The 23,635-nt window shown below is 34.4% G+C and overlaps 1 protein-coding gene across 2 annotated transcripts in view; it reads right to left on the bottom strand.

Annotated features, from left to right (window-relative positions):
* Window positions 1–792: 792 nt before the first annotated feature.
* The window catches only part of LOC107667079 (F-box only protein 11-like), a 34,715-nt gene continuing 11,872 nt past the window's right edge, over window positions 793–23,635 (bottom strand). Inside the window, exons 2-22 of one of the 2 annotated variants that reach the window (XM_016458680.1) lie at window positions 15,709–15,836; window positions 15,047–15,128; window positions 14,796–14,940; window positions 11,425–11,554; window positions 11,025–11,108; window positions 10,377–10,509; window positions 9,649–9,755; window positions 9,346–9,457; window positions 7,756–7,862; window positions 7,522–7,659; window positions 6,074–6,212; window positions 5,728–5,806; window positions 5,454–5,634; window positions 4,209–4,331; window positions 3,928–4,013; window positions 2,445–2,521; window positions 2,200–2,343; window positions 2,011–2,121; window positions 1,291–1,398; window positions 1,097–1,205; window positions 793–1,023 (exon numbers count right to left, since the gene is read on the bottom strand). In XM_016458680.1, the coding sequence (XP_016314166.1) occupies window positions 804–1,023; window positions 1,097–1,205; window positions 1,291–1,398; window positions 2,011–2,121; window positions 2,200–2,343; window positions 2,445–2,521; window positions 3,928–4,013; window positions 4,209–4,331; window positions 5,454–5,634; window positions 5,728–5,806; window positions 6,074–6,212; window positions 7,522–7,659; window positions 7,756–7,862; window positions 9,346–9,457; window positions 9,649–9,755; window positions 10,377–10,509; window positions 11,025–11,108; window positions 11,425–11,554; window positions 14,796–14,940; window positions 15,047–15,128; window positions 15,709–15,836 (2,543 nt within the window). In that variant the 3' untranslated portion in view covers window positions 793–803. Of the gene's footprint in view, window positions 1,024–1,096; window positions 1,206–1,290; window positions 1,399–2,010; window positions 2,122–2,199; window positions 2,344–2,444; window positions 2,522–3,927; window positions 4,014–4,208; window positions 4,332–5,453; window positions 5,635–5,727; window positions 5,946–6,073; window positions 6,213–7,521; window positions 7,660–7,755; window positions 7,863–9,345; window positions 9,458–9,648; window positions 9,756–10,376; window positions 10,510–11,024; window positions 11,109–11,424; window positions 11,555–14,795; window positions 14,941–15,046; window positions 15,129–15,708; window positions 15,837–23,635 lie in introns of both variants that reach the window. The other variant, XM_016458682.1, reaches the window with a different exon arrangement.

The raw sequence follows: 23,635 nt of genomic DNA, 5'->3' as shown, positions 1-23,635 counted from the left end.
GTTCAGTTGTAGAAAGTGAAGCCTAGTTTTAAATATTTTAATGAAATATAAGAATACTTTTTCAAATTTTAATTATTTTCATTACAATTAAGCACATTTCCCCCTAAATTCTTAATATCTATAATACAGTATTGAAAACAAAAAGTGTCCAGGCAAGATGATTAATTAAAATTAATTTTAAATATTAAAATAAATATTATATATTAAATGATTATAATATATTTATTTAATATAGAATAAGTAATATTAAATATTATCTGCATATATGATACACTATCATGATGTATGCAAAAAAATTATATATAATTTCGTACCAATTACTCATTCTGTACCAATTTTATTTGGAAGACAGTTATGATAATTAGCCAAAAACAAGGTCAGTTATCAACTAAATTTTATTTTATTTTAAAATATGTAGATCATATTTTACACCTAAAATAAAATAATAAATTAAATACAGAAAAAATATTTAAAGTAGTACCTAGATGTTTTTGCATTATAAACTTTAGGAAATAATAATAAACTTTAGGAAATCTTAATTTATTTTTCATTATTAAAGTGAGACATTTACAAGCAAAGTGATTTTAATTATTTGAACTTAAAGGTATTCTATAAATGCAGTAATATTTTTGGTCACATATATATATATATTTTTTTTTTTTTTTTTAGCATAAATTAATGTAAGTACAGCAAATAATATGATGTACATTTCCAAATGTACTTTACAAGTCATTTTGTACTCATTGTACTTAGAAATGTAATTTTTTTCCTAACATTAATGTAAATTTGGGGAGAAAACAAGCTTAATTGTTGTAAAAAAAAAAAAAAAAATCTCTTAATGGTCCTAAAAATAGGCAAAATAATTTTTGTTTTAGTCGTAAATGCAAAGGAAAATCATAGTAACATTTGGAGGGAATGACTGACCTATCATGTCTAATAAACTCTACGTCGTGCCCTTGATGACACTTCTTGATGCAGTTCACACAGATGGCGTTGCGGTCTGTGGTGTTACAGGTGTGACACCTGCACAGAGAAACAGAGCTGTGAGAAAGCAGCCGCTGATGTTACACTGAGATGTCAGAAGGAGGAGCGTTACCTGTAAAAATCGTGCATTGGATAGCTGGTGTAACTGGAAATCTTGTACAGGCACTGACCTCTGCTCACCGCTTTCTCTATGGCATCCTGATTGTTCATGATTTTGTTGTCTGTGAAGAAGATTAAATGAGAATAATGTTCATTTATAGTCCACTGGATCATGAAGCGAGTAAACTGAAGATGTTTCCAGTTTACCTTTCATCGTGACGTTGACGCCAGACGCAAGAAACAATCCACCGAAGCGGTTGTTGAAAATCTGATTGCCTTCTAATGTGGCCGTCGCATGATTCGTGATCTCAATACCTGCAACAGATGGAGCTTAACAATTATTTGTCTATAATGAATATTCAATATGCATCTCATATCTGTGATTCTATAAAAAAAAAGTAGCATTTTCAGAAATGACATATATATATAACATACATATACATAAAAAATAACTTATTTTAATTCTGCTTTGTTCCCAAAACATTTTTCTTTTACTTTAAAGATTTTACTAAAAATTATTTTACTAATTTTACCAAAATTACTAAAACTGAAGTTTTTTAAAAAGCATGTGTTTAAGTGTTAAACTGCATAGTGTCATGCTAAATCAATAAATCTGAATATATTCCTACACAAATCTGCAGATTTACTATACAAAGCCATAATGAAAGGGTTGACAATCCTAAGAAAACACGCAGCATTTGTTTCTGCATGTGCTTCCTGTTCACTCCTGAAAGGATGATGTCAGTATGACGTACAGAATATAAAAGCGTTTTAAGGGGTGTTTATTATGGTAACAGCACTGACACATAATCTGAGGACAAAGCGTCAAGTGCCATTTTTTTTCTCAAAGAAATTGTGCAAGACGCCTGTAATATCTAATCAAAGTTGATGTAGCAGCTGTTGCATCACTGAAATGAAAATGCGTACCGGCAGCAAAACCATCGAATATCCTGTTCTTGCGCAGCACAGGGTGACTGTTAGTACTGATGAGGACTCCGGCCTGAGCGTTCCTGAAGATATCATTCTCCTCCAACAACCCTGCAACATATGAAAGCATCATCATGAAGCTGACGCGCACACAGAACAGACTGCGATTATATCAGAGAGGAGCATCACCTCGTCCTCCGTTGAATATACAGATTCCTCCGTCCCTCCCGTCGTGGATTTTGTTTCTGCGGAGCGTGGGGTTGCTGTCGGTCTTGATCCAAACCCCGGCCATGGCGTTGTCAAAGATCTCGTTGTCTTCAATAAAGCCTAAACCTGAGAAGAGATTCAGAGGATGCTTGTCTGTCTGATCAAAATATAGAAACATGAGCCTTTCTATCAAGCAAGACATCAATAGGCAATGACGGAAATATTACCTGAATTATAAACAAGAATTCCTCCGTTTTGTCCACCCCAGATCTTATTCCGCCTAATTTTTGGATTGCTGCCAGTTCTACAAGAAGAAATCCAAAAAAGATCTATTTCATGTCACTTCTTTTTTTAAAAAGTCATGTTATAACCCAACAAGTCTGTGGCTGCTCGATAAAATAAATAAATCATATATTATGTAATAATAAAAATAATATTAATATAAAATAATTATAATTTAAAATAATAATGTACAAGTTAATTAAATAAATAATAATAATAATCATCTAAAAAAATAAATAAAATAAAATAGATAAAATATATAAAGATAGACCATGTTGTATTAAACTTGTCTTTTTAACAATGGATTTCCTTGAACTTTGAAAATAAATGTACAAAATAAACAAATAATACATGTAATAAATAATTTTAAATAAAATATAAAATAATATAACAAAAGAAATAATTCAATATAAAATAAATCATGTTAATATAAAATAATGAATAAAATAAAACAATAAAAACTATTATTATTATTATAAAAATAATCAATTCAATAAATAAATAAAACTAATAAATAAAATAAATTAGATCAAAATTAAAGACTACGTTGTAGTGCACTTCCACAACCACTGAATATTTATTCAACATACACAAAAAATAAGTAAATAAATCAAATGTGGACTGAAAAAAAGAAAAGAAAAAGGAGTTGAAAGTGAGAGCATCATTGTGAAATAGAATGTGGCACAATATTTTTTATCTTGATTATCTTGTTTCATTATCATTGAAATTAAAAATAAACTTCAAATATCCCCAGCCCTGCATGATAATGCTTGTTAAGTCTAATAAACCTGAAAATCACACACCTTGGCAAAGGAATCTCCATTGGCTAGTACATTTTTTAGTTTACTCGCCAAACTGATATATATAAAGCTTATGTTTGTAAAATGGCGCAGCTTTTTAAATATCTGAAAGTACACTCTTAAGCTTTATAATATGATATTATGACAATCAAGCATTAATGATAGAACTTTAGTAGTTAGAATTAAGACTTGGTAACCATGTATGAATGCATATTTGGCATTTTAACTGAACTTAGGACTGGTGGTGGTGCTTAAGATATTGTTGGTCATTCAGTGTTTCTGTGTTGTCAGCGTTCACTCAAACTGATTTGCTGAAATCAAAACAAGGATGATCATAGGTGAGTACCAGCCAATGAGATTGCAGTTTGCTCAATAGCTCCGCCCACTACCGGAGAAACCGGCAGTATCTTATGGTTCTTAAAAGCTGAAGAATTCCAAATGAACTCCGCTATTTTGACATAATATATAAAAATATATCTATGCTAAACTTGTAATTAGCCTCTAACACACACACCGGCGGGTAAAATCTATGAATTTATTAGCCAATGGCTAACGATAGACGTCATTTAGTCGCTCAGATTGAAGATTTAGTCGCATTGTAGAGGGTTGATACAACAATGCCACTGACCTGATCTGAACTCCAGAGTACATGTGGTTATAGATGTCATTGTCTTCTAGCACACCGTGACCGTTGTCATAAAAATAAACGCCCACCTGTGGACAAAAACACATTCAATGCATCACTGCAGGAGGATCCAGAGACTTAGATTTTATCTCAAGAACCACTCTGTCCCTAATGCAATCATGGTCATTTGTGTCATAAAATGCCTCTGCATGACACCATAAGTCTGTATCAAGCGTGCATGTGGAATTCGGTCACACAGAGCGAGGGAAGTGAAGCGTGCGCACCTGTTTTCCGCTGTGTATCCGGTTTCTGCGCAGTACAGGTGTGCTGCCCGTGGTCACCCACACACCAGCCAACGTGTTACTGTACACCTCGTTCTCCTCGATCACCCCCTGACCCTTCTCATGCTGAAACAGACCACAGAGAGACGGGGCAATCAGTCTGTACCCATGCTTTAGTGAACTACCTAACTGACTGCAACAGGGTTGGATATTAACGGGGCCTTGGGGCAAAAATGCCACCGAAATGAACAAAAAATGACCCCCAAATTCAAGTTACTGGGGCAAAACATGCCCCTGCACTATTAAACTACTATCAATTACGACGGTCACGGTTAAAATCATCATAAATGACAAATTGCACAGAAAAAGCACAGAAGACAATATAATAATACAAAAATGATAAACTAAATTAATAGAAAAATAAATGATAAAGATAATATAAACAAAAATAAATAGAAAAATTACTAATAATAAATGCATAAATAAAATTGATATAAACTAATACAAATAAAAAATGTACATTATTTTATTGTATTAAAAATATAATAAAAAATAAATATAAAAAAAAGATCATCTATGTTGTAGTGCACAACCAACTGGAAAACTGCAGACAGAAGTTGGTGAGTGCTTCAGTAATGAGGAAGGTTCTTAGCTTGCTTTCAGTACATTATTTATTCCCAATTTGAAAAATACATTTTGTTTTTCATCCTACTAAGATGAGCAATGTGAAGTCTTGCTTTCTAATGCATAAAAAAGTGCATGGTTCTAATTAATTCAATAAGCATGACATAAGACAAAACAGATACATTTAATAAGGTAATTATAAAAATTGCTTATAAAAAAGGTAGAAATATACAATATTACATTCCCTTAATGGAAAAATTAAAGGGATAGTTCAGTCAAAAATAAAACTTCTGTTATCATTTACTCACCATCAAGTTGTTCCAAACCTGTATGAGTTTCTTTCTTCTGCTGAACACAAAAGAAGATATTTTGAAAAATGTTGGTGACTAAACAGTTGATGGTACACATTGACTTCCATACTATGAAAAAAAAAAATACTATGGAAGTCAATGGCTACCGGCAACTGTTTGGTCACCGACATTCTTCAAAATATCTTCCTTCATGCTCAACAGATGAAAGAACACCATACAGGTTTGGAACAACTTGAAAGTTAAGTACATGATGACAATTTCCAGTTTTGGATGAACTATCGCTTTAATTTCTGACCCTGTGCTGTTCGCTCACCACATAAATGCCTCCATGCTGTCCGTCGTGGATCTTGTTGTGCCGGACGATCGGGCAGCTGTTGGTCCGGATCTGGATTCCAGCTAAGGCGTTGCCGTAGATGTCGTTCCCTTCAATGAGACCTCGGCCGTCGCCGAATATGTAAACACCACCCTGGTTGCCATTGAATATGGCGTTACCCCTGCCATTGATCAGAAGAGGGGATATCTTTGAGCATAAACAGTGTAACTGTACAGATATCACAGTATGATATGATTAGATCATAGTCTCTCACCTGATCGTGGGGTCGCTGTTTGAGGTAATCCACACACCCGCAAAGTTGTTTGCATAGATCTTGTTCTCGATGAACTGGCCTCGGCCCTTCTCGTGCACGTAGATGCCACCCGTCTGTCCGTGATGGATCTCGCAGCGCACCACCGTAGGGTTAGCATACGCCTTCACCTCGAAACCTGCTATCCGGTTCCTGTGGATGCTGCAGCTTTCAAAGTAGCCCTGCAGAGGGAGCCAGAGAGTCACCAAAAACACACTTCGACTGTGCCGCGTCTGTGTTTTTGTCAAAGTTCAGAATATAGTTCACTAAAACCCAAAAAATAAAAAAACCTTTAACTCGATGAACTGGCCTCGGCCCTTCTCGTGCACGTAGATGCCACCCGTCTGTCCGTGATGGATCTCGCAGCGCACCACCGTAGGGTTAGCATACGCCTTCACCTCGAAACCTGCTATCCGGTTCCTGTGGATGCTGCAGCTTTCAAAGTAGCCCTGCAGAGGGAGCCAGAGAGTCACCAAAAACACAACATGACTGCATCTGTGTTTTTGTCAAAGTTCAGAGTATAGTTCACTAAAACCCAAAAAATAAAAAAACCTTTAACTGAAATAAAATATTTTGTAAAAATTCAAACTTATTTTATTTCAGCTAGCTGCCAAGTCAACATTTCTCATTTTTATTATAACATGATGTACAAAAATAACTAAAGCTAAAACTGAAATGACAATTAATAAAAACTATATGGACATTAAAAAATAAATAATAAATAAATAAAAATGACACACAACAAAATTACTAAAACTAACTAAAAGCAAAATCTAAAAATAAAAACTAATTCAAAATATTAATCAAAACGTCTTTTATTGATATTATTTTATAAAAGCAAAATGAAAACGGCAAATATAAAAATAAAAACTAATTCAAAATGTTAATAAAAAATGACTATTTCAGCTAGCTGCCAAGGCAACATTTCTCATTTTCAATTTTTTTCAATTTTATTTCAATTCAGTTTCATTTAGTTAATTTAGTTGTACAAATATAACTAAAACTGTTTTTAAAACAGTATAATTAAAACATAAAATACTATATAACTAATAAAATGGTAAAAGCACACAAAGTAAACACAAACAAGTAAAGCTTAAAAATAGTTTTTGTTAATTGAACAAAGGTGAAAAAATAAAATATAAATATTAGATTGAAAACTTAATAAACGTTGTTATTTCAGCTTTATTTTCAACAAAAACATTTTTTTACAGTTTTTTTATTATTATTTACATACTATTATACTATTTATTAATATTTTGAATTGTCATTTATATTTTCATTTTAGTTGAACTTTTAGTAATTTATGTTATGTGCTTTTGTCATTTCTATTAGTTTTTTTATATTTCTATTTAGCTTGCATTTATTTTTAAAGTCATTTTAGTACTTCAACTTCGACTTGTTTTATTTCAGTTAGTTGCCAAGGCAACACTTCTGTGTTTTTTTTAGTTTAAGTACTAAAATGACAAACTAAAATAGAAATAAAAATCAAGTTAAACAGAAAAATAAAAAAACTAATAAAAACGACAAAAGCACAACAAAAATTAAGTTAAACTCAAATTATAATGCAAACTTAATATTTAATAATATTTATATTTGATTTGATTTGAGCTTTATATTAAATTCTGAATATCCTCCATGTCTCAATGTTTAAAGTCAGTCCCTGGACGATTAAAGAGAAAAAACACAACCGCTAACATTTTAGCGTGACACATATCTGACAGTGTCATTGAGGTGTATAGAGACAGAGAGGGTTGTTACCATGCCGTGGTCAAACGTGAACACCCCCACGTCTCTGCCGTGATGGATGTGGTTCCGTCTGATGATGGGGTTGCCGTGGTTTTTCACCCAGATCCCTGCTAGTGCATTATTGGATATCTCGTTGTCTTCGTAAATGCCCTGCAGAGCAAGCGGAGAGAGCGACCGCTGAACACCGTGATTCATCTGCCACAGAAACCAATCTGATGGTATATTCCAGACAGAGCTTCACATTACCTGTGCATGGTCTGTGATATAGAGCCCCACGTTCTCACAGTCACTGATGTTACAGTGCTTGATGGTGGGTGACGCTCCCTGTCCGCTCACACACACTGCAGAGCCCACTGCAGGAAGACAGCACACCACCGGCAGCATCAGATACCATTCAGCTCAACAGAAGGGCTTCAGACAATCAAATGCTATTCAAAATCTCAAAATATACATGATTTCAGGTCATGTGCACAATTAATAAGCAGGGCAGTGGAACGCAAAAACATGCTCTATGTGAACCGGCCCAAAGAAGGGCCCTATGAAATCAGTTCTCAAATTCCGTTTTCATTTTAATTTTATGGATTCCATTTTAATGGATAAATAAAATTTTGGCAATCAAAAAGCATGGCTAATTAATTAAAATCATGAAACATACAATTTAACATCAATTTATTAAAAGTTCAACATTACATTTTTGTAGCCCTAAGAAATCTTTAAAATTGTTCCCAAATTCTGTGTTTTTTGTTGTTTTTGCTTTGTTTTTCCTGGATTCTATTTTTTTTTTTTAATTTTAATTTTTCTGGTTTACATTTCAATAGTTACATTTAATTTTTGTAATCAAAAAGCATGTCTAAATCAATTGAAATCATTAAAATCATGAAACAATTTAATAACAATTTATTAAAAGCTTAAAAAAAATTTCATTTTTAGGGCCCTATGAAGTTGGTTTTTTTTTTAATTTTTTTTTTTTTTTTTTCCAAATTCAGTTTTTTTGCATTTTTATTTTTCTGGATTCCATTTTGTTTGTTTTTTTTCTGGATTCCGTTTTAATGGTTAAATACAATTTTGGCAATGAAGAAGCATGTCTAATTAATTTAAATCATGAAGCTTATACAATTTAACAAATTTAAAAGTTAAACAAAAATGACATTTTTAGGGCCCTATGAAATACGTTATATTACTTATTTTACGTTATTTTTCGCAACTTTTGTGTTTCCTGTTTTAATTAACTGATCTAATTAACTGAATTCATAAAACTTTAGTAATTTAATAATTACTTTTTTTCAATAATAAGGCCCTAAGAAATTATTATTATTATTATTTCAGAATTTCTGTGTTGTCAGTTTTATTTTTTTCTGGATTTATGATTTATAAAAACAATAACAATTTAATTAATCTTCTAAAATGTAATCAAATGAAAATGTAACTTTTTTTGTCAAACAAACAGCTGCACAAGAGGTTTACTGTTTATAATTGTGTTATAAGTTTTAATCATTTTATTACTTCGAGAAGTACATTCTACTGACACTAGTCCATAACACGATTTGATTTATTGTGCAGTGCTACTTTTGATTTATTCATCCAAAATGTGCAGAATCCCATGACAATTCAGCATTATACAGTAAATTCAGTTTTTATGACTGGACTGGATTTTCTTCATCACAGAAATCACAGAGCCTTAGGGTTAAAGGTTGGTTTGAATCCCTAACCACAAGAATGAGCAACAGTAATGGTGATGTTTGACTTCTGGACACTCACTACAACAAACGTGCACCATAAAAATGTCCCCCCGCCCAACACATTTGGGGGAATAATAAAGAAGACAGCTGTGGTCACCTGTGCAGGTACTGCGGATGATGCAGTGGTCAATGATGGGGCTGCAGTTGACGGTGATCTCCAGGCAGTGATGAGCGTTGTGATGTTGAGCTGATTTGTCATCAGGATTGAACTGTAACAGAGATCCATCATATACATTATATGCACATCTGCATAAAAACAAGACTGTGGCAATAATGCCTTTTTGTTTTCCTGTGCATGGAAGAATGTATACAAGACATGGGGAGTAAAATGATGACAGGATTTTAAGTGAGCTTTTCCTTGAACCTTCTTTTATTGAAGAGCGCATATGAAGAAACTCACCTTTATTGTCATATATCCTACATACGCGTCCTCTGACCCCTCCATGAACACAAACGTTGAATCTCTAGTGTTCTCGATGATGACTTTATCCGCTACTTTCCCCGGAGCTGCAAAAGCATATGTACAATTAATATTTAAGTTATTAAAAAAAAAAAACTCTTGTGTTCTACACTACTAATATGCAACAGTTTCAGGTCTGTAAGATTTTTTTTACTTAATACTTGTATTCAGCATGGATGCATTAAATTAACTAAAAGTGAGAGTAAAGACATATATAATATTACAAAAGATTTCTATTTCAAATAAATGCTGTTCGTTTGAACTTTCTATTCATCAAAGAATCCTGAAATAAAACGCATCACAGTTTCCACAACAATATGAAGCAGCACAACTGTTTTCAACATAAACGTTTCTTGAGCAGCAAATCAGCATATTAGAATGATTTCTGAAGGATTATGTGACACTGAAGACTGGAGTAATGATGCTGAAAATTCAGCTTTGATCACAGGAATAAATTAAATTTTAAAATATATTCAAAGAGTAAACAGTTATTTTAAATTGTAATAATATTTCACTATTTTTACTGTATTTTTGATCAAATAAATGCAGCCTGGGTGAGCATAAAGACTTTTTTCAAAAATATTTAAAAAATTATACCAACACCAAACCTTTGAATGGTACTGTACTTAAATATTGACATGGTTCAAGACTCATATGCGTACTCATACCAGCGCCTATCATTGTGATGGGCGACTCGATGTAGATCCACTCATCTGTGTAGATCCCAGAATGGACAAATATCAAACCGTCAAAGTGGGCTTCCTGAACTCCTCCCAGAGCGTCTTCAATGGTGTCATAATACTGCGGAAAGAGTGAAAAGCAGGATTACAAAACAGATCATTCCGTCTCTAAATAAAGACTGAGCCACATTTGAAGCAGTTATTTGAACAGCATTACATATTAAACTCGTCCTGCAGAGTTTGTGCTACAGAAATGAATGGGAGGTGGGCTGTTACTTTAACAAAAGTGCATGATTTTTGACTGGCGGGGGATTAAAAAGGACAAAAAAAAAAAAACTACAGACACTAACGGAGGGAATTCAACCATATCTAAACATTAAAACATCACAGAGAGTAGGAAAAGATTTTTATGGGCAATCAACCACTTATGTTTTAATCAGAAAATGCACAAATCTAGATGTGATTATTGTTATACATATATGTAATAATTTATTAAATGTTGCCACCATTCTGCACAAGATAGAAGCCACTTGAGGCTGTGCATGGTAATTTTACTACAGGTGTTTGTAAGACATGACCACATAATGGTCATATAATCAAACCATATAATCCATCTATAGATTGCCTAGAACTTACCAGCATGTTTTCTCGTCCCTTGTATCTGGCCGGGTTGCTGTAGAAATGTTCAGCGAAGCCGGGCTTGACGTGAGCGCCTTTATACTGCAAACACAAAGGTCAGGGATCCGTCAGAAAGCTCGCTGATGATTACTGACACATCAAGAGCTCCCTAATTATCACATTACCACGCCATCTGTCTGCTTTCGGATTCAGGGGGAAAAGACTAAATTACTCATTCTCAGATATGTATTGTTGTACTTGCTGTACTATTAAATTGACAATAGCATTTGTAGTCAAATGAGAATAACAGAAACAGTCCATTTAATTCTAAAAGAGAGGGTGGAAAATGGTCAGTAAATACTAAATTCTAACAGTTTTTAGCCCAAAACACATTCGAAATGAGCCACGGGAACAGTACCAGTTGCTGAAAGCTGTCCTTCCAGGGATTGGGCTGTTCATACTCTTCTGGGTTGATCTGGTAGAACTTCCCAGACTCGGGGTGCATCATGGGACGCGTGTACTCGAACACCTCCATGTACAGTCTCTTCCTGCAGACCGGATGAGAAGAATAAAGATCATATAACAAAGATATTCATGCACCATGGTAGATGATGTACTGAATAACAGTGCCAATGCAAAAATAAACAACTTTGTGATTTTATTTGGCTATTTGACTACTTTTGCAATCCATCCTTTGTTAAGACAGATGTATTTATCAACTGTTTGATTTGAACTTCAGTAGCAAAAAGGCTTTAGAGTTGCTAAATTAGATTCATTTCTATGAATCAGTTCAAACTGAGTGATTCAAAACTGTGATTCACTGATTTATCACTCAAATCAGTTTGAAGATGCGTGCCATTTTTATTTATTAAAATGCTGAATTAGATAAAAAAAAAATTTATTTGGCTATTACACTACTTCTGCAATCCATCCTTTTCAATCCCATATAGAAATGTTAAGGCAGATGTACAGTGCTTAACTAATTTATTAGACCACCACCACCACCCAATGTAAGGTTTGTGCCAGAGCTGCCCTAAACTAACAATGTTGGTGATTACCTAAATCAATTTTTATGTTTCTGCAATGGTTAATCCACCAGTATGTGTAAGCTCTTTAGTCACAGTAGTGTTTCTAATGCTAAAATATAAGTAATGTTGTTATCCATGAATTTTCGAATTTACTGTTTCACAAGAAAGGCAGAAAAATAGTGAAGCACTTTTTTTATTACGTTTTTTTTTTTTTTTCAGATGCCCAATTACAGTCAATAACAACAGAGACTGTGGAAAAGTACATTAAAACAATGCCAGCAAGAATGCAAGCTGTTATCAAGGCCAAAGGAGAACATACAAAATATTACGTTTTTTGATTATGTGTGAATAAAGACTGTTTAGTTGTTTCAGTTTGTCATTTGCCTAATAAATGACAATACAATTTTTAGTTTTAAACAAGTTTTTGACAGATTCCTAAAATATGTGTTTTCTCTTTATTATGATAGGTGTATTAGACTGTAATCGGGCATCTGAAAAAAAATTTATAAAGTGCTTTACTATTTTTTCTGCCTTTCTTGTAAAACAGTAAACTCGAAAATTCATGGATAACAACGAGCACGTTTACATGCACACCAATACACTGATAACTCACAAAAATCAGCTAATTGAAATAACCCGTTGTCCCGGTTTACATTTACATTACATTTACATTTACATTTAGTCATTTAGCAGACGCTTTTATCCAAAGCGACTTACAAATGAGGACAATAAAAGTGTATAAAGCAAATCTGCAGGACCGGACAGTTTTAGCAATGTGGTCTGAGAAATTCAGCTTATCATCAATCACAACCCCAAGGTTTCTAGCTGTTTTTGAAGGAGTTATGGTTGATGAGCCGAACTGGATGGTAAAATTTTTATAAAGTGATGGGTTTGTTGAAACCACAAGCAGTTCTGTCTTAGCCATTACATGTTAATTAGTTAGATGTAACTTAGTTTACATGCAAACCAATAACCTGGCAATGCAAGTAAACCGCATTTACAAGACTTTATTAATAAATCAGATTATTTCCTGGTAGTGATGTCAAAATGTAATAATTTGCGGATCTAATTTTGAGTATTTCATTTGTTATGTCGGTTGTCATGTTAAATAAATCATTAAAAACCGAAGAAGAGCATTGCAACATGTCAGCGGGAAACTTACGGCTCATATATTATCCTCTCAAGACGCAGCATTTTCATTGTACCACTTCTACTTCACTGAACACTTTTTTTATAATTCTTTGGGTCAAGAAAGCATCTGAGATTGCGGTATATTTCCTCCTCCTTTGCTGCAAAACATTTGCTCGACAGAAAGCAGGTTAATGCGTTTACATGTAGGGCTGGGACAATAAAACCATGCATCGCGTTTCGTGGATCGATTCTGAGATTTTCGGAATGCATCGTGATTCTCTCTCGAATCGATTCTGAGCGTAGTTTTTAACAGCAGATGGCGCTCTAGGCTAGTTTTTAACCACACACTCAAATGCTCACGAAGAAGAGCACTTGTGCGTTCGGCTGAGTAATGTAAGTGGTTAAATGTACTTGCACATCGGCTTTTATGCTTTTATGATGCAAGATTAATGTAAAAACAGCCCACTGTGAACATCCTTGTAATTCGCTTCAACTTTTTCGAACTTTATGAATGATTATTTTAGGTTTAAATGGTGCGTGCGTGTGTAAGGAACTGGAAGCAAGCAGAATACGGCTATTTCTAAAGCACACAGTGCCATCTGCTGTTAAAATCTAAGCTCAGAATCGATTCAAGAGAGAATCGCGATGCCTTCGGAAAATCTCAGAATCGATGCAGAATCATTTCGCGATGAATCGATTTATTGTCCCAGTCCTAGTTTACATGCTGGGCAAAATCGGCGTAAGGGGCAAAAATCTGCTTAAGCCGTTTCTGACCTTACTCCAACAAAGGAAAAAAGGGTTAACGCATTTACATGACCACGTGCATTGTCGCCTTAAGCATAAGCGGGTTAAGAATGGGCATGTAAACGCACTCAATAATTATGTATTAGCATTACAAACACTACAGTGACTAAAGAGCTTACACATACTGGTGGATTAACCATTACAGAAAAATAAAAAATTATTTTGGTAATCACCAACATTGTTAGTTTAAGCCAGCTGTGGCACAAACCTTACATTGGGTGTGGGTGGTCTAATAAATTTGTTAAGCACTGTATTAATTTTGAAATTTAGTAGCAAAAAGGCTTTTGAGCTGCTAAATTTAACTCATTTCCACAAAGTCAATTCAACGAATTGGTTAATAACTGTGATTTATCTGTATAAAGCCATTCAAAAAAGTCTCTGAGGAATTTTTATTTAATTTATTCAATTATTGAAGTAGATGCCGTTTATGTTGTGCTGGTGCATATCAATTCATTTCCACAAAGTCAATTCAACGAATTGGTTAATAACTGTGATTTATCTGTATAAAGCCATTCAAAAAAGTCTCTCTGAGGAATTTTTATTTAATTTATTAAATTATTGAAGTAGATGCCGTTTATGTTGTGCTGGTGCATATCAATGAAAATGTATATAATGCCTAGCTGAAATACTGAAATGAACAATTACTTTGGATAAAAGTGTCTGCTAAATGCATAAATGTAAATGTGCTCATCTTCAAGCATGGAAAACATGCCTTGCTCAGATTTTACTGTTTTATTTGCATTAAACATTTAGACTCTCTGTGGCTAAAATGGCTGTTTGGTTGATCGAGAAAACAAAAAAACATTAGTCTAAATACCTAACTTACCAGAGGATGGGGTCATTGGCCAGTTCGCTAAAGCGTTTACACACACATGCCGCTCGACACAGGTCCTGCTCCAACAGATAGGAAAAGATCTTCAGAACCACCTCGTCTGGAAGCTTCACCTGCAGGTACTGCTCCGCTGGGGTGACTCGGGTGCAAGAATGAAAAACCATCGTTAATGAAAAACCATCTGAAGCTGACAACACTACATATCTGTTGTAACTGTATGCAGAATCAAGTCTGATGTCCATTACCAGGCAGATCTTGTGATTTTCCCGACACTCTGGCACGTTTTGCCCGATGCCCAAAGTTTTCTGTTGTTGACGTGGAAGCACCCTTTGAACAAAAAGAGTTTTAATCTCACATTCAAAACCCATTCATGCTCAACTCTTTTTATTTCATGCATGTAGGGCTCTAAGATTTCCATTATGCAAAAAACGTGGACAGAATCGCGCAAGCCAGTCAAAAAAATGGAAGTTAAAAAATGAGGCAAAATGTCAGAATTTGGCAAATTTTTAATGAATAAAACAAAAACAGGACTGTACAATTAATCAAATCGCGATATGGACTAATGAATGAGAATATTAAACTGCAAAAGGACTGCTATTTAAATATGAATCCTGCATGTTTTGTGTGTCTCTGTGTAAATGAGTGGTGCTTCTTAATTACTAAAATTGAATTTAACAATTAAAACAGGATATAATCCATTTAAATAAAAAAAAAGTAAAAAAAACGGAATTAGGGAAAGAATAAAACCGAATTTGGGAAAAAATAAAATTAATTACGTAGGGCCCTACGCATTAAAGCTGCTGTTTTTCTTGCAGTCTAAATTCATATTTCAGACCATTTTTATGCATACTACATATTTAAAACTCTGCCTAACGTGTTCGTCTGATGTTGAGTGGCACTGACGCACCTCCATGCTGGTCTTTGTTGGACAAGCTGTTCTTTTCGGTAAAAGAGATTTTCTTCGAAGTTGGTACGGACTATTTTGAGCGCCCTGACCAGATTCTTCTGCAACCATCTCGGCAGGCACTTCCTCATCTGTAAAAGAAAAGTTAAATATAGAGTTCTTTAAGAAGAAAATAAGTTTCTTAATAATTCAGCACACCTTTACATTTAACACCAACATCAAAGGTCACACTGGATAAGTGAGAATTCATACATAAAAGCACATCTCAAAGAACTCGACAGTCTATATTGTATGTTTTAGGGAAGAACAGCTCAGTTCTTTCATGGACAGAACAATATTTGCAGACATTTCTGGACAGAAGCCTGAACGTATGTTCTATATAATATGCAAAATTAGGATAAGAGCATCCCAGAAAATAAAGCATCCAAAACTCAACTGTATTAATGAGTTTACGGGCTTTGAATATCAAATTTATTTGTGCATTTCTTTAATTACTTATACTTTTTTTTTAAATAATTACAAATTAATAATAAATCAAAACCATTGTATGTATCTTCAAAACATACACATGAACAAAGTAAAACAGGGGAACGAAGAAACACACTACATGCAACAAACAAAAAGTGCTTTAAGTATCTGAAAATATTCCAGATAAGCACAGTAAGGGATTTTTCTCTTTTTGTCTACATATATTTCTATGAATTATTATTATAACTGACTGTGTTTACATTAATTTTGCTAATTTTCAGAATTGTTAGAGAGAATCGTGACACATTAGAGAATCGATTTATCCCCACCCCAAGTCTCAATTTTCACAACCAACCAATAAATATCCTTGTCAACATACTTTTTGCACTTAGAAGTATGCGAATTGATGTTTAACTAACTTTTCACACAATGCCAAGCATGATGATCACAGCCAGCCAGGGAAACAAACGTCCAAAATCCCAAAGGCTCTTCCACACATCAAGAACAATCTCAGCCAGTTGAGTTCAGACACCAGTATAAGACTTAGTCATTAGAAATAATGAAAAACAGCATGTACCCTGCTAAATCAATTCCCAGGCCTCAACGCTCCAGAATGTATTTCTACTCATCTAAATCACCATATGGTGGGATGCATAATGAATATTTGCATAATTGTTTTAGCTCTCATGTTTTCCCTGTAATCAGACATCTGCAGCGTCAGTGAAAGTCAGCTCAAACAAGCGACTTCAATAATTCAGGCCAAATGAAAGATTAAGAACACTGCAGTCCTCATCCTGACACACTTCACAGGGATAAACGCTCGGATCAGCAAAAGGTGGAACAACTTGGACTTTAAACCGAGTTTAATGGCATATTGAAATCTCATCAAGGTACCGTACGACACACTTGTAAGGCAGCAGTGAACCAGTTGGGAAGGAAAGCAGCTGAGACCTGTGACCTCCTCCAAAAACACATGGCTGATTTCCTTGGCAGCTGTGGCAAACGGAGCAGGTGACGCCGAGAATCGGGGTCAGAGGAGGCAGAGGTTGAATGGGGCAGCCATGACACCCGTGCATCCCTTTGATGACAGGCCTGAAACCCGAGACGGAGCCGCCCCGCTGTCGCAGCCCAAACACAGACCGTATCTCCTCTCCAGACTCCTGCAGGTCCGACGGCACCTCTTCAAACAGAAACGCTAGATTCATTTCAGAGGATGCTGATAGAACATAAAAGCCAAGTTCATTCAGAAATTGGTAACAGTAGACATCACTGCCCTACAAAGGCAAAAGACCTTAACTCGCTAGAGTGTGAAACTGAGAAAAATTAATTTAAAGTTTTTTACTTGTCCAACCAAATTAATTATAGATAGGACACTGGAAATTTAACAATTAGATGTTTTAGTAATGAAAATGATCTGCATTAAAAAAAATTGTGAGCTCAAACTTGATTTTTACCCCTATTTTGAAGCTAATGTACTCTGCCTTTGCATTGTCTGCAAAACGTGAGAAGTCACACCAAGGCAAAAGGCAGTAACTTCCACATTATCAATATTTGGTTGCTGATCACCATTTACAAAATCATTATAGTAACACCTGTATAAAATCTAGTGATCATGGGCTATCTCATATAGGATATTGCACATAGTAATGTGACTGTATTAATTGTTTTTTTTGTTTTTTTTACCGTAACAAGCAGACTAAAAGTTAAACATGTGAGTGGATACCGTGGATTCTTCACAAATAAAACAAGAGCCATCAGTGACCAATTCCCCACACCACAAACTGATGATAACTTCATAACGACAAATACACACTCTCTCTCCTCCTTCTTTCCACTCTCGGAGACGGACGTTTCCAAACTTATCCTTTCCAATCATCCTACTACTTGTCCACTTGATCCTATCCCCACTCACCTCCTTGAGGCCATTTCTTCTTCAGTCATACCTTCGCTTACTCACATTATCAACACCTCTCTTCACACTGGTACATTTCCCACAGCATTTAAGCAGGCTCGGGTAAGCCCACTGCTTAAAAAACCCTCTCTAAATCGGGTGTCTTGGAGGGGTGAGGTTTCTAAGTCACAACTTCTTGCTACTGGGGTTCCTCAAGGCTCAGTGCTTGGACCACTTCTCTTCTCCATCTACATGTCATCATTAGGGTCTGTCATTCAGAAGCATGGCTTTTCTTATCACTGCTATGCTGATGACACTCAGATCTACTTCTCATTCCAACCAGATGATCCAACGGTAGCTGCTCGCATTGCAGCCTGTCTGAGAGACATTTCTAGCTGGATGAAGGACCATCACCTTGGCTACCAGTAGCCGCTTGCATCAAATTCAAGGTACTGATGCTTGCCTACAAGACCACCACTGGTGCTGCACCAATATACTCGCTAGTTCAAACTTATGCGCCTTCCAGAAGCTTGCGTTCTGCAAGTGAACGGCGCCTTGTGGTGCCATCCCAAAGAGGCACAAAATCACTCTCACGGACCTTTTCCTGGACTGTGCCCGGCTGGTGGAATGACCTCCCGATCTCAATTCGAACAGCTGAGTCTTTAGCCATTTTCAAAAAACATCTAAAGACACATCTTTTTCGCCAGCACCTGACCAACTAATACTAGCACTTACCTATTCCATTCTATTATATATATATAAAAAAATAAAAAATAAATAAATAAATAAAAAACATTTTTAAACCTAGCTACATGTACTGTGCTAAACTAACTGAGACTTGTCATGGCACTTGAATACTGTTGTTCTTTCGTTGGTCTGATTGCTTCTATTGTTCTCATTTGTAAGTCACTTTGGATAAAAGCGTCTGCTAAATGATTAAATGTAAATGTAAATGTTCTGCCTTGGTTTCTCCGGGGCTTTTCGAAGGTATGGTTGAGACGACCCATTATTTTCTTGGAAAAACAACAAAATTGGCTCAAGATACTTATGCACATGATAAAGGATGTCTTGAATTTCCCAAAAATATCAAAAACTAATTTTCGACAAAAATTGAAGTTACGGTCTTTTGCCTTTGCACGGCAGATCACACAATGGTATTTAGCCTAGTTACTAAAATAAATATGGTGATCTAAATATTTTTTGGTCTGACTGGCTCAAATCGGGTCATTATAGTTAACTAAAACCATTAAAAAAAGCATTACTTAAAATAAACTGAAATAATAATTGAAATAATATAAATAAAAAGTTTATTTTATTTTAAACTATTTTATATTTTATTTCAGGTAGTTGCCAAGCCAACATTTCTCTCTTTTTTTTTGTTTAACATGGGTTATTAAAGTTAAATAAAATAAAGAAATAAATACAATTGTTACCAGAAACAAACTTTAACTTAAATAATAATTGAAATTATATTTATTTAGGTTTATTTTATTTTAGAATTAATATTTTATTTTATACTATTTTATATTATATTTCATTTTATTTCAGGTATTTGCCAAGCCAACATTTCTCATTTTCTTTTTTTTTTTTTTATTATAGTTAACTAAAACCATTTAAAAAAAAGTTACTTGAAACAAACTTTAACTGAAATAATTTAAATATGTATTGATTGATTTATTATAGTTTATTTTATTTTATTTAATTTCAGTTAGTTGTCAAGCTAACAGTTTTATTTAATTTAACTTGATGTATCAAAATAACTAAAACTGAAATAAAATTAATAAAAACTACATAGACATATTAATAGCTGTTTCCAGCTATTTCTAACATTTTTGCAAATTAAAAACCTAAAAATGTCAAAACATTAACATATAAAAATAAAAAATGTAATAAAATATACAAAAATATATAAAAATAAAACAAATTCAAAATATTAATAAAAACTATGGTTTAAGAGCTGATAAAGTCATAGAAAAGGTGGAACAAAACGTGTAGTCACATTTACTGCTGCTTGGCAGTCATTTCAACAGGAAGCCACACAATTGGGAATTCCACTTTAAGGTGAAAGATTTACCCAAGCAGATTTTGCAATTGGTTGTGCAAATTTGCCACTTGTATGAATAACAGTTCATTTATTGCTACACTATTGACAGTAGAAAATAGATACTTTTGCCTGCAAAATTGCACCAAATTTTCGCTAATGCATCCGCACATTAAAGGTGGGGTAAGTGATTTCTGGTAGCCAATGTTGATATTTCAAATCACCAAAACAAACACGCCCATACCCCAAAAGGGTCTCTGTCTACACCGGACGCGAGTGGCGTGGCGTGACAAAATACTATAGAACTTATTATAATCAGTGATGCTGTCTACACTGGATGCGGCTCGGCGTGACACGACAAATCCCCGACAGAAAACTGCTGCTGCACTCTGTTTTTGACGTATTAACACAAATTTTCAAATTATTTTCAACGGTCGCTTTGTCGCGTCCAGTGTAGACAGACTATAGCTGTTGCGACGCATAAGCCTTCTTTTGTTCCGCAGATGTTTTCCTCTTTTGTTTTTTATCCGCCATCTCTTTCTTTATGTGAGTTCTCTCCAGCGCTGGAAAGCTGATCCGATATTTACACGGGTCCTACTTCTTGCCTTATCATAAGCCTTCTTTTGTTCCGTAGACGTTTTCGTCTTTGGTTTTTTATCCGCCATCTCAATCTTTCTGTCGTCGCTCGGCTCGGATAATGTCCGCCCTGTGCACGGAGCGCTCTCTCCTCCACATCATGAGTAGACACGCCCCTTACTGCTGATTGGCTACAAGTTTGTTTTGGTACTCGGCCCGACTTAGTTTTCTAAAGCGTTTTTGAAAAAATACATACCCCACCTTAAAGGATAATAAATAATTATAACGATAATAATAAGCATAAAGTTTTAATAATCTTTCTAAGAGAAAAGCGAAGTTCAAACCACGACTATAACGATAAGAGGAAAGATATCGTTGGAATCGCTTTTAGAGTGATTTGATTTTAACTGATAAACAATAAAAACACTGAACAGCCAATCAGAATCCAACCTTCCACAGAACACATTTTTAAAGCAGCAGAGACAATATAGTTAAATATAGTTATCATCAGGGTTTAAATTGGGCCGGGGCCGTCCGGGGCTGAGCCCCGGCACATAGACTCCAGGCCTCGACAATAACGCTTCATTAACGCCAGACAAGTAACGTGATTAAAACATCAGTAACCAAAAATGTAAACACCAAAACGCAAGTATTATTTTGATTTTATTACATTTGGAGTAAGTGGCGAATAGTGGAAATAGCTACTGTATATAATGCAAACTCAGCATTCTGAGGTAAAAATTCAAAATGCAAAGTTTTTATATTTAAAATACTGTTAGTTAGGAAACATCACACAACGTTTTCACCATTACGACTGTTTAATAGTTCTATAAACAGTTCAATAAGCAAATACAATAATATTAGGTCACTTACATTTTAGGCGGAAACACAGCACATCTCACAGCCGATTCATTGCTGATTGATTCAGTGTTTTGAACGAATCGGTTGAGTCAAAGTTTCATTAGCCCATGCATAAACATCTGATGAATCTGCCATTTGAACGAATCGTTTGAATGAATGACTGAATGACTCACTCATTACACGCTCACTACTGGCACCTACTGGCATTTTAATTTCATTGAAGTATCATTTCCACCATCATTTCTTGTTTGTATATTCAAAAATATTTTAAATGATCTCATAACATTATTTAATGCAGTTGTATTTTTCAGTGTAAATGATTTAATTTGATAATATAGGCCTATAGATAATTACATTATTATAATTGAATTTATAGATCAAACGTAAGAATTTGAAATGAAAGTATTAATGAGATTAGTGGGAAAATGCCCTTTATAAAGGTAAAAATATATATATAAAATATAAAAAAAACACGCAGATTTATATGTCACAGCTGATAGAAAACTGATGAGAATATTGCTTCAGAATAAATCATATTTGCAAAAAACAAAACACACACACACACACACACACACACACACTCACATATACATTATATATATATATATACTGTATATGTAAGCTCGATACCATACCCCCACATAACAAATCCCAATTTAACCCCTGGTTATCATTATAAGAAAACTGAAACATTAAACACCCACACTCATTTCTGAATATGAGCAAATAGTTATTACTATTTATTATTATTAATTTTATTACTACTCCTACAACAAAAACAAGAACAACAGACCAAAGATTTCAGCTTCTGAAAATGTAATATATTGCACAAGTCGTGTGGACACTATTTAATTTGTATGGTATATTTTTGTTCTTTTTGGAGTCTGACATGGTCACCATCCACTTTCACTGTATGAGGAAAAACACAACATGAACATCCTGCTAAACATCTGCTTCTGTGTTCCACACAAGCGAGAAAGTCAAACAGTTTTGGTGTAAGATGAGGGTGAGAAAAAGCTGATTTTTGGGTGAAATAGTCCTTTAATTGTCCAAATGCTCAGGAGAAAGCTTCTGTAATTGATGGGATCTCTAAAGGGCACATCTGACAATACACTTACTTGCAAAGTACAATATTGCAGTGATATTCTCAATGGTCATTGCTATGGTAACCCTCCCCATCTGATGGAGGTCACATACAGGACAGCATCTCTCCATTTATTCTCCTTTTCTAGCATTGACTTGTACGGCAGACAAAAACGAGGATCTTCTGACAGATTTAAGTCAAATGAAACTGCACTAAACTGAGATTCATGGATGTGAAATACAGATTTCAGCTGAAAATATTTGAATGCATTAACAGAGAACATGGAGTAACAAAAAACAATCATTTTATAAAGATTTTTTTTTTTTTGTCAGAAAGATGCAGTGGTAACCTTAACATTTTATTTTATGATTTAACATTTGTAAATGGTCTAAAGCAAATAAGTTGTAAAAATTCTGAAAATCTTTTAGAGTTCATATTTGTTTAAAAAATATAACACATGATATTACAATATTACACATGATTACACAATGAATAAATCAGTATATATAAAATTATTTAATTTAAGTGTAAGCTATAGCTTCTGACCTTTAAATCTCAATTAAAATTATATTTACAAATATTTAAAAATGAAAATTATATAACCAATATATGTTTCACATGCTTTCTATACACTTTAAGTACTTCTTCATATACCAGAGCAAAAACTATAGCCTAAACATGATTAAAGGCAAGTGAACAGTCAGTAAAAAAAGAAATGTGTATTTTGCTTTCATTTTATTAGAAGTAGGCCAACAGCGCCCTGTACAGAATTAAAACTCCTTACTGAGCAGGCATTAGGACCCGCTGCACGTGCTATTACTGTTTACTCTATCAAACACTGAATGCTTCATTCTGTACGTGCATTCTCAGTTTAAATGCAATGATCCAAAGCAGTGAATCCAATCAAAACCTTGCTTCAAGAATGAGCCACAATGCTGACATGATCTAATCACTAGCACATCCTGAGCACATGTGAGTTAATGTATTCCTCTTATCGGCAAGACATATC

This window comes from Sinocyclocheilus anshuiensis, unplaced genomic scaffold (genome assembly GCF_001515605.1).
Source record: "Sinocyclocheilus anshuiensis isolate Anshui unplaced genomic scaffold, SAMN03320099.WGS_v1.1 scaffold665, whole genome shotgun sequence".
NCBI classification, from domain to species: domain Eukaryota; kingdom Metazoa; phylum Chordata; class Actinopteri; order Cypriniformes; family Cyprinidae; genus Sinocyclocheilus; species Sinocyclocheilus anshuiensis.
This window is presented reverse-complemented; position numbering and strand designations above follow the sequence as displayed.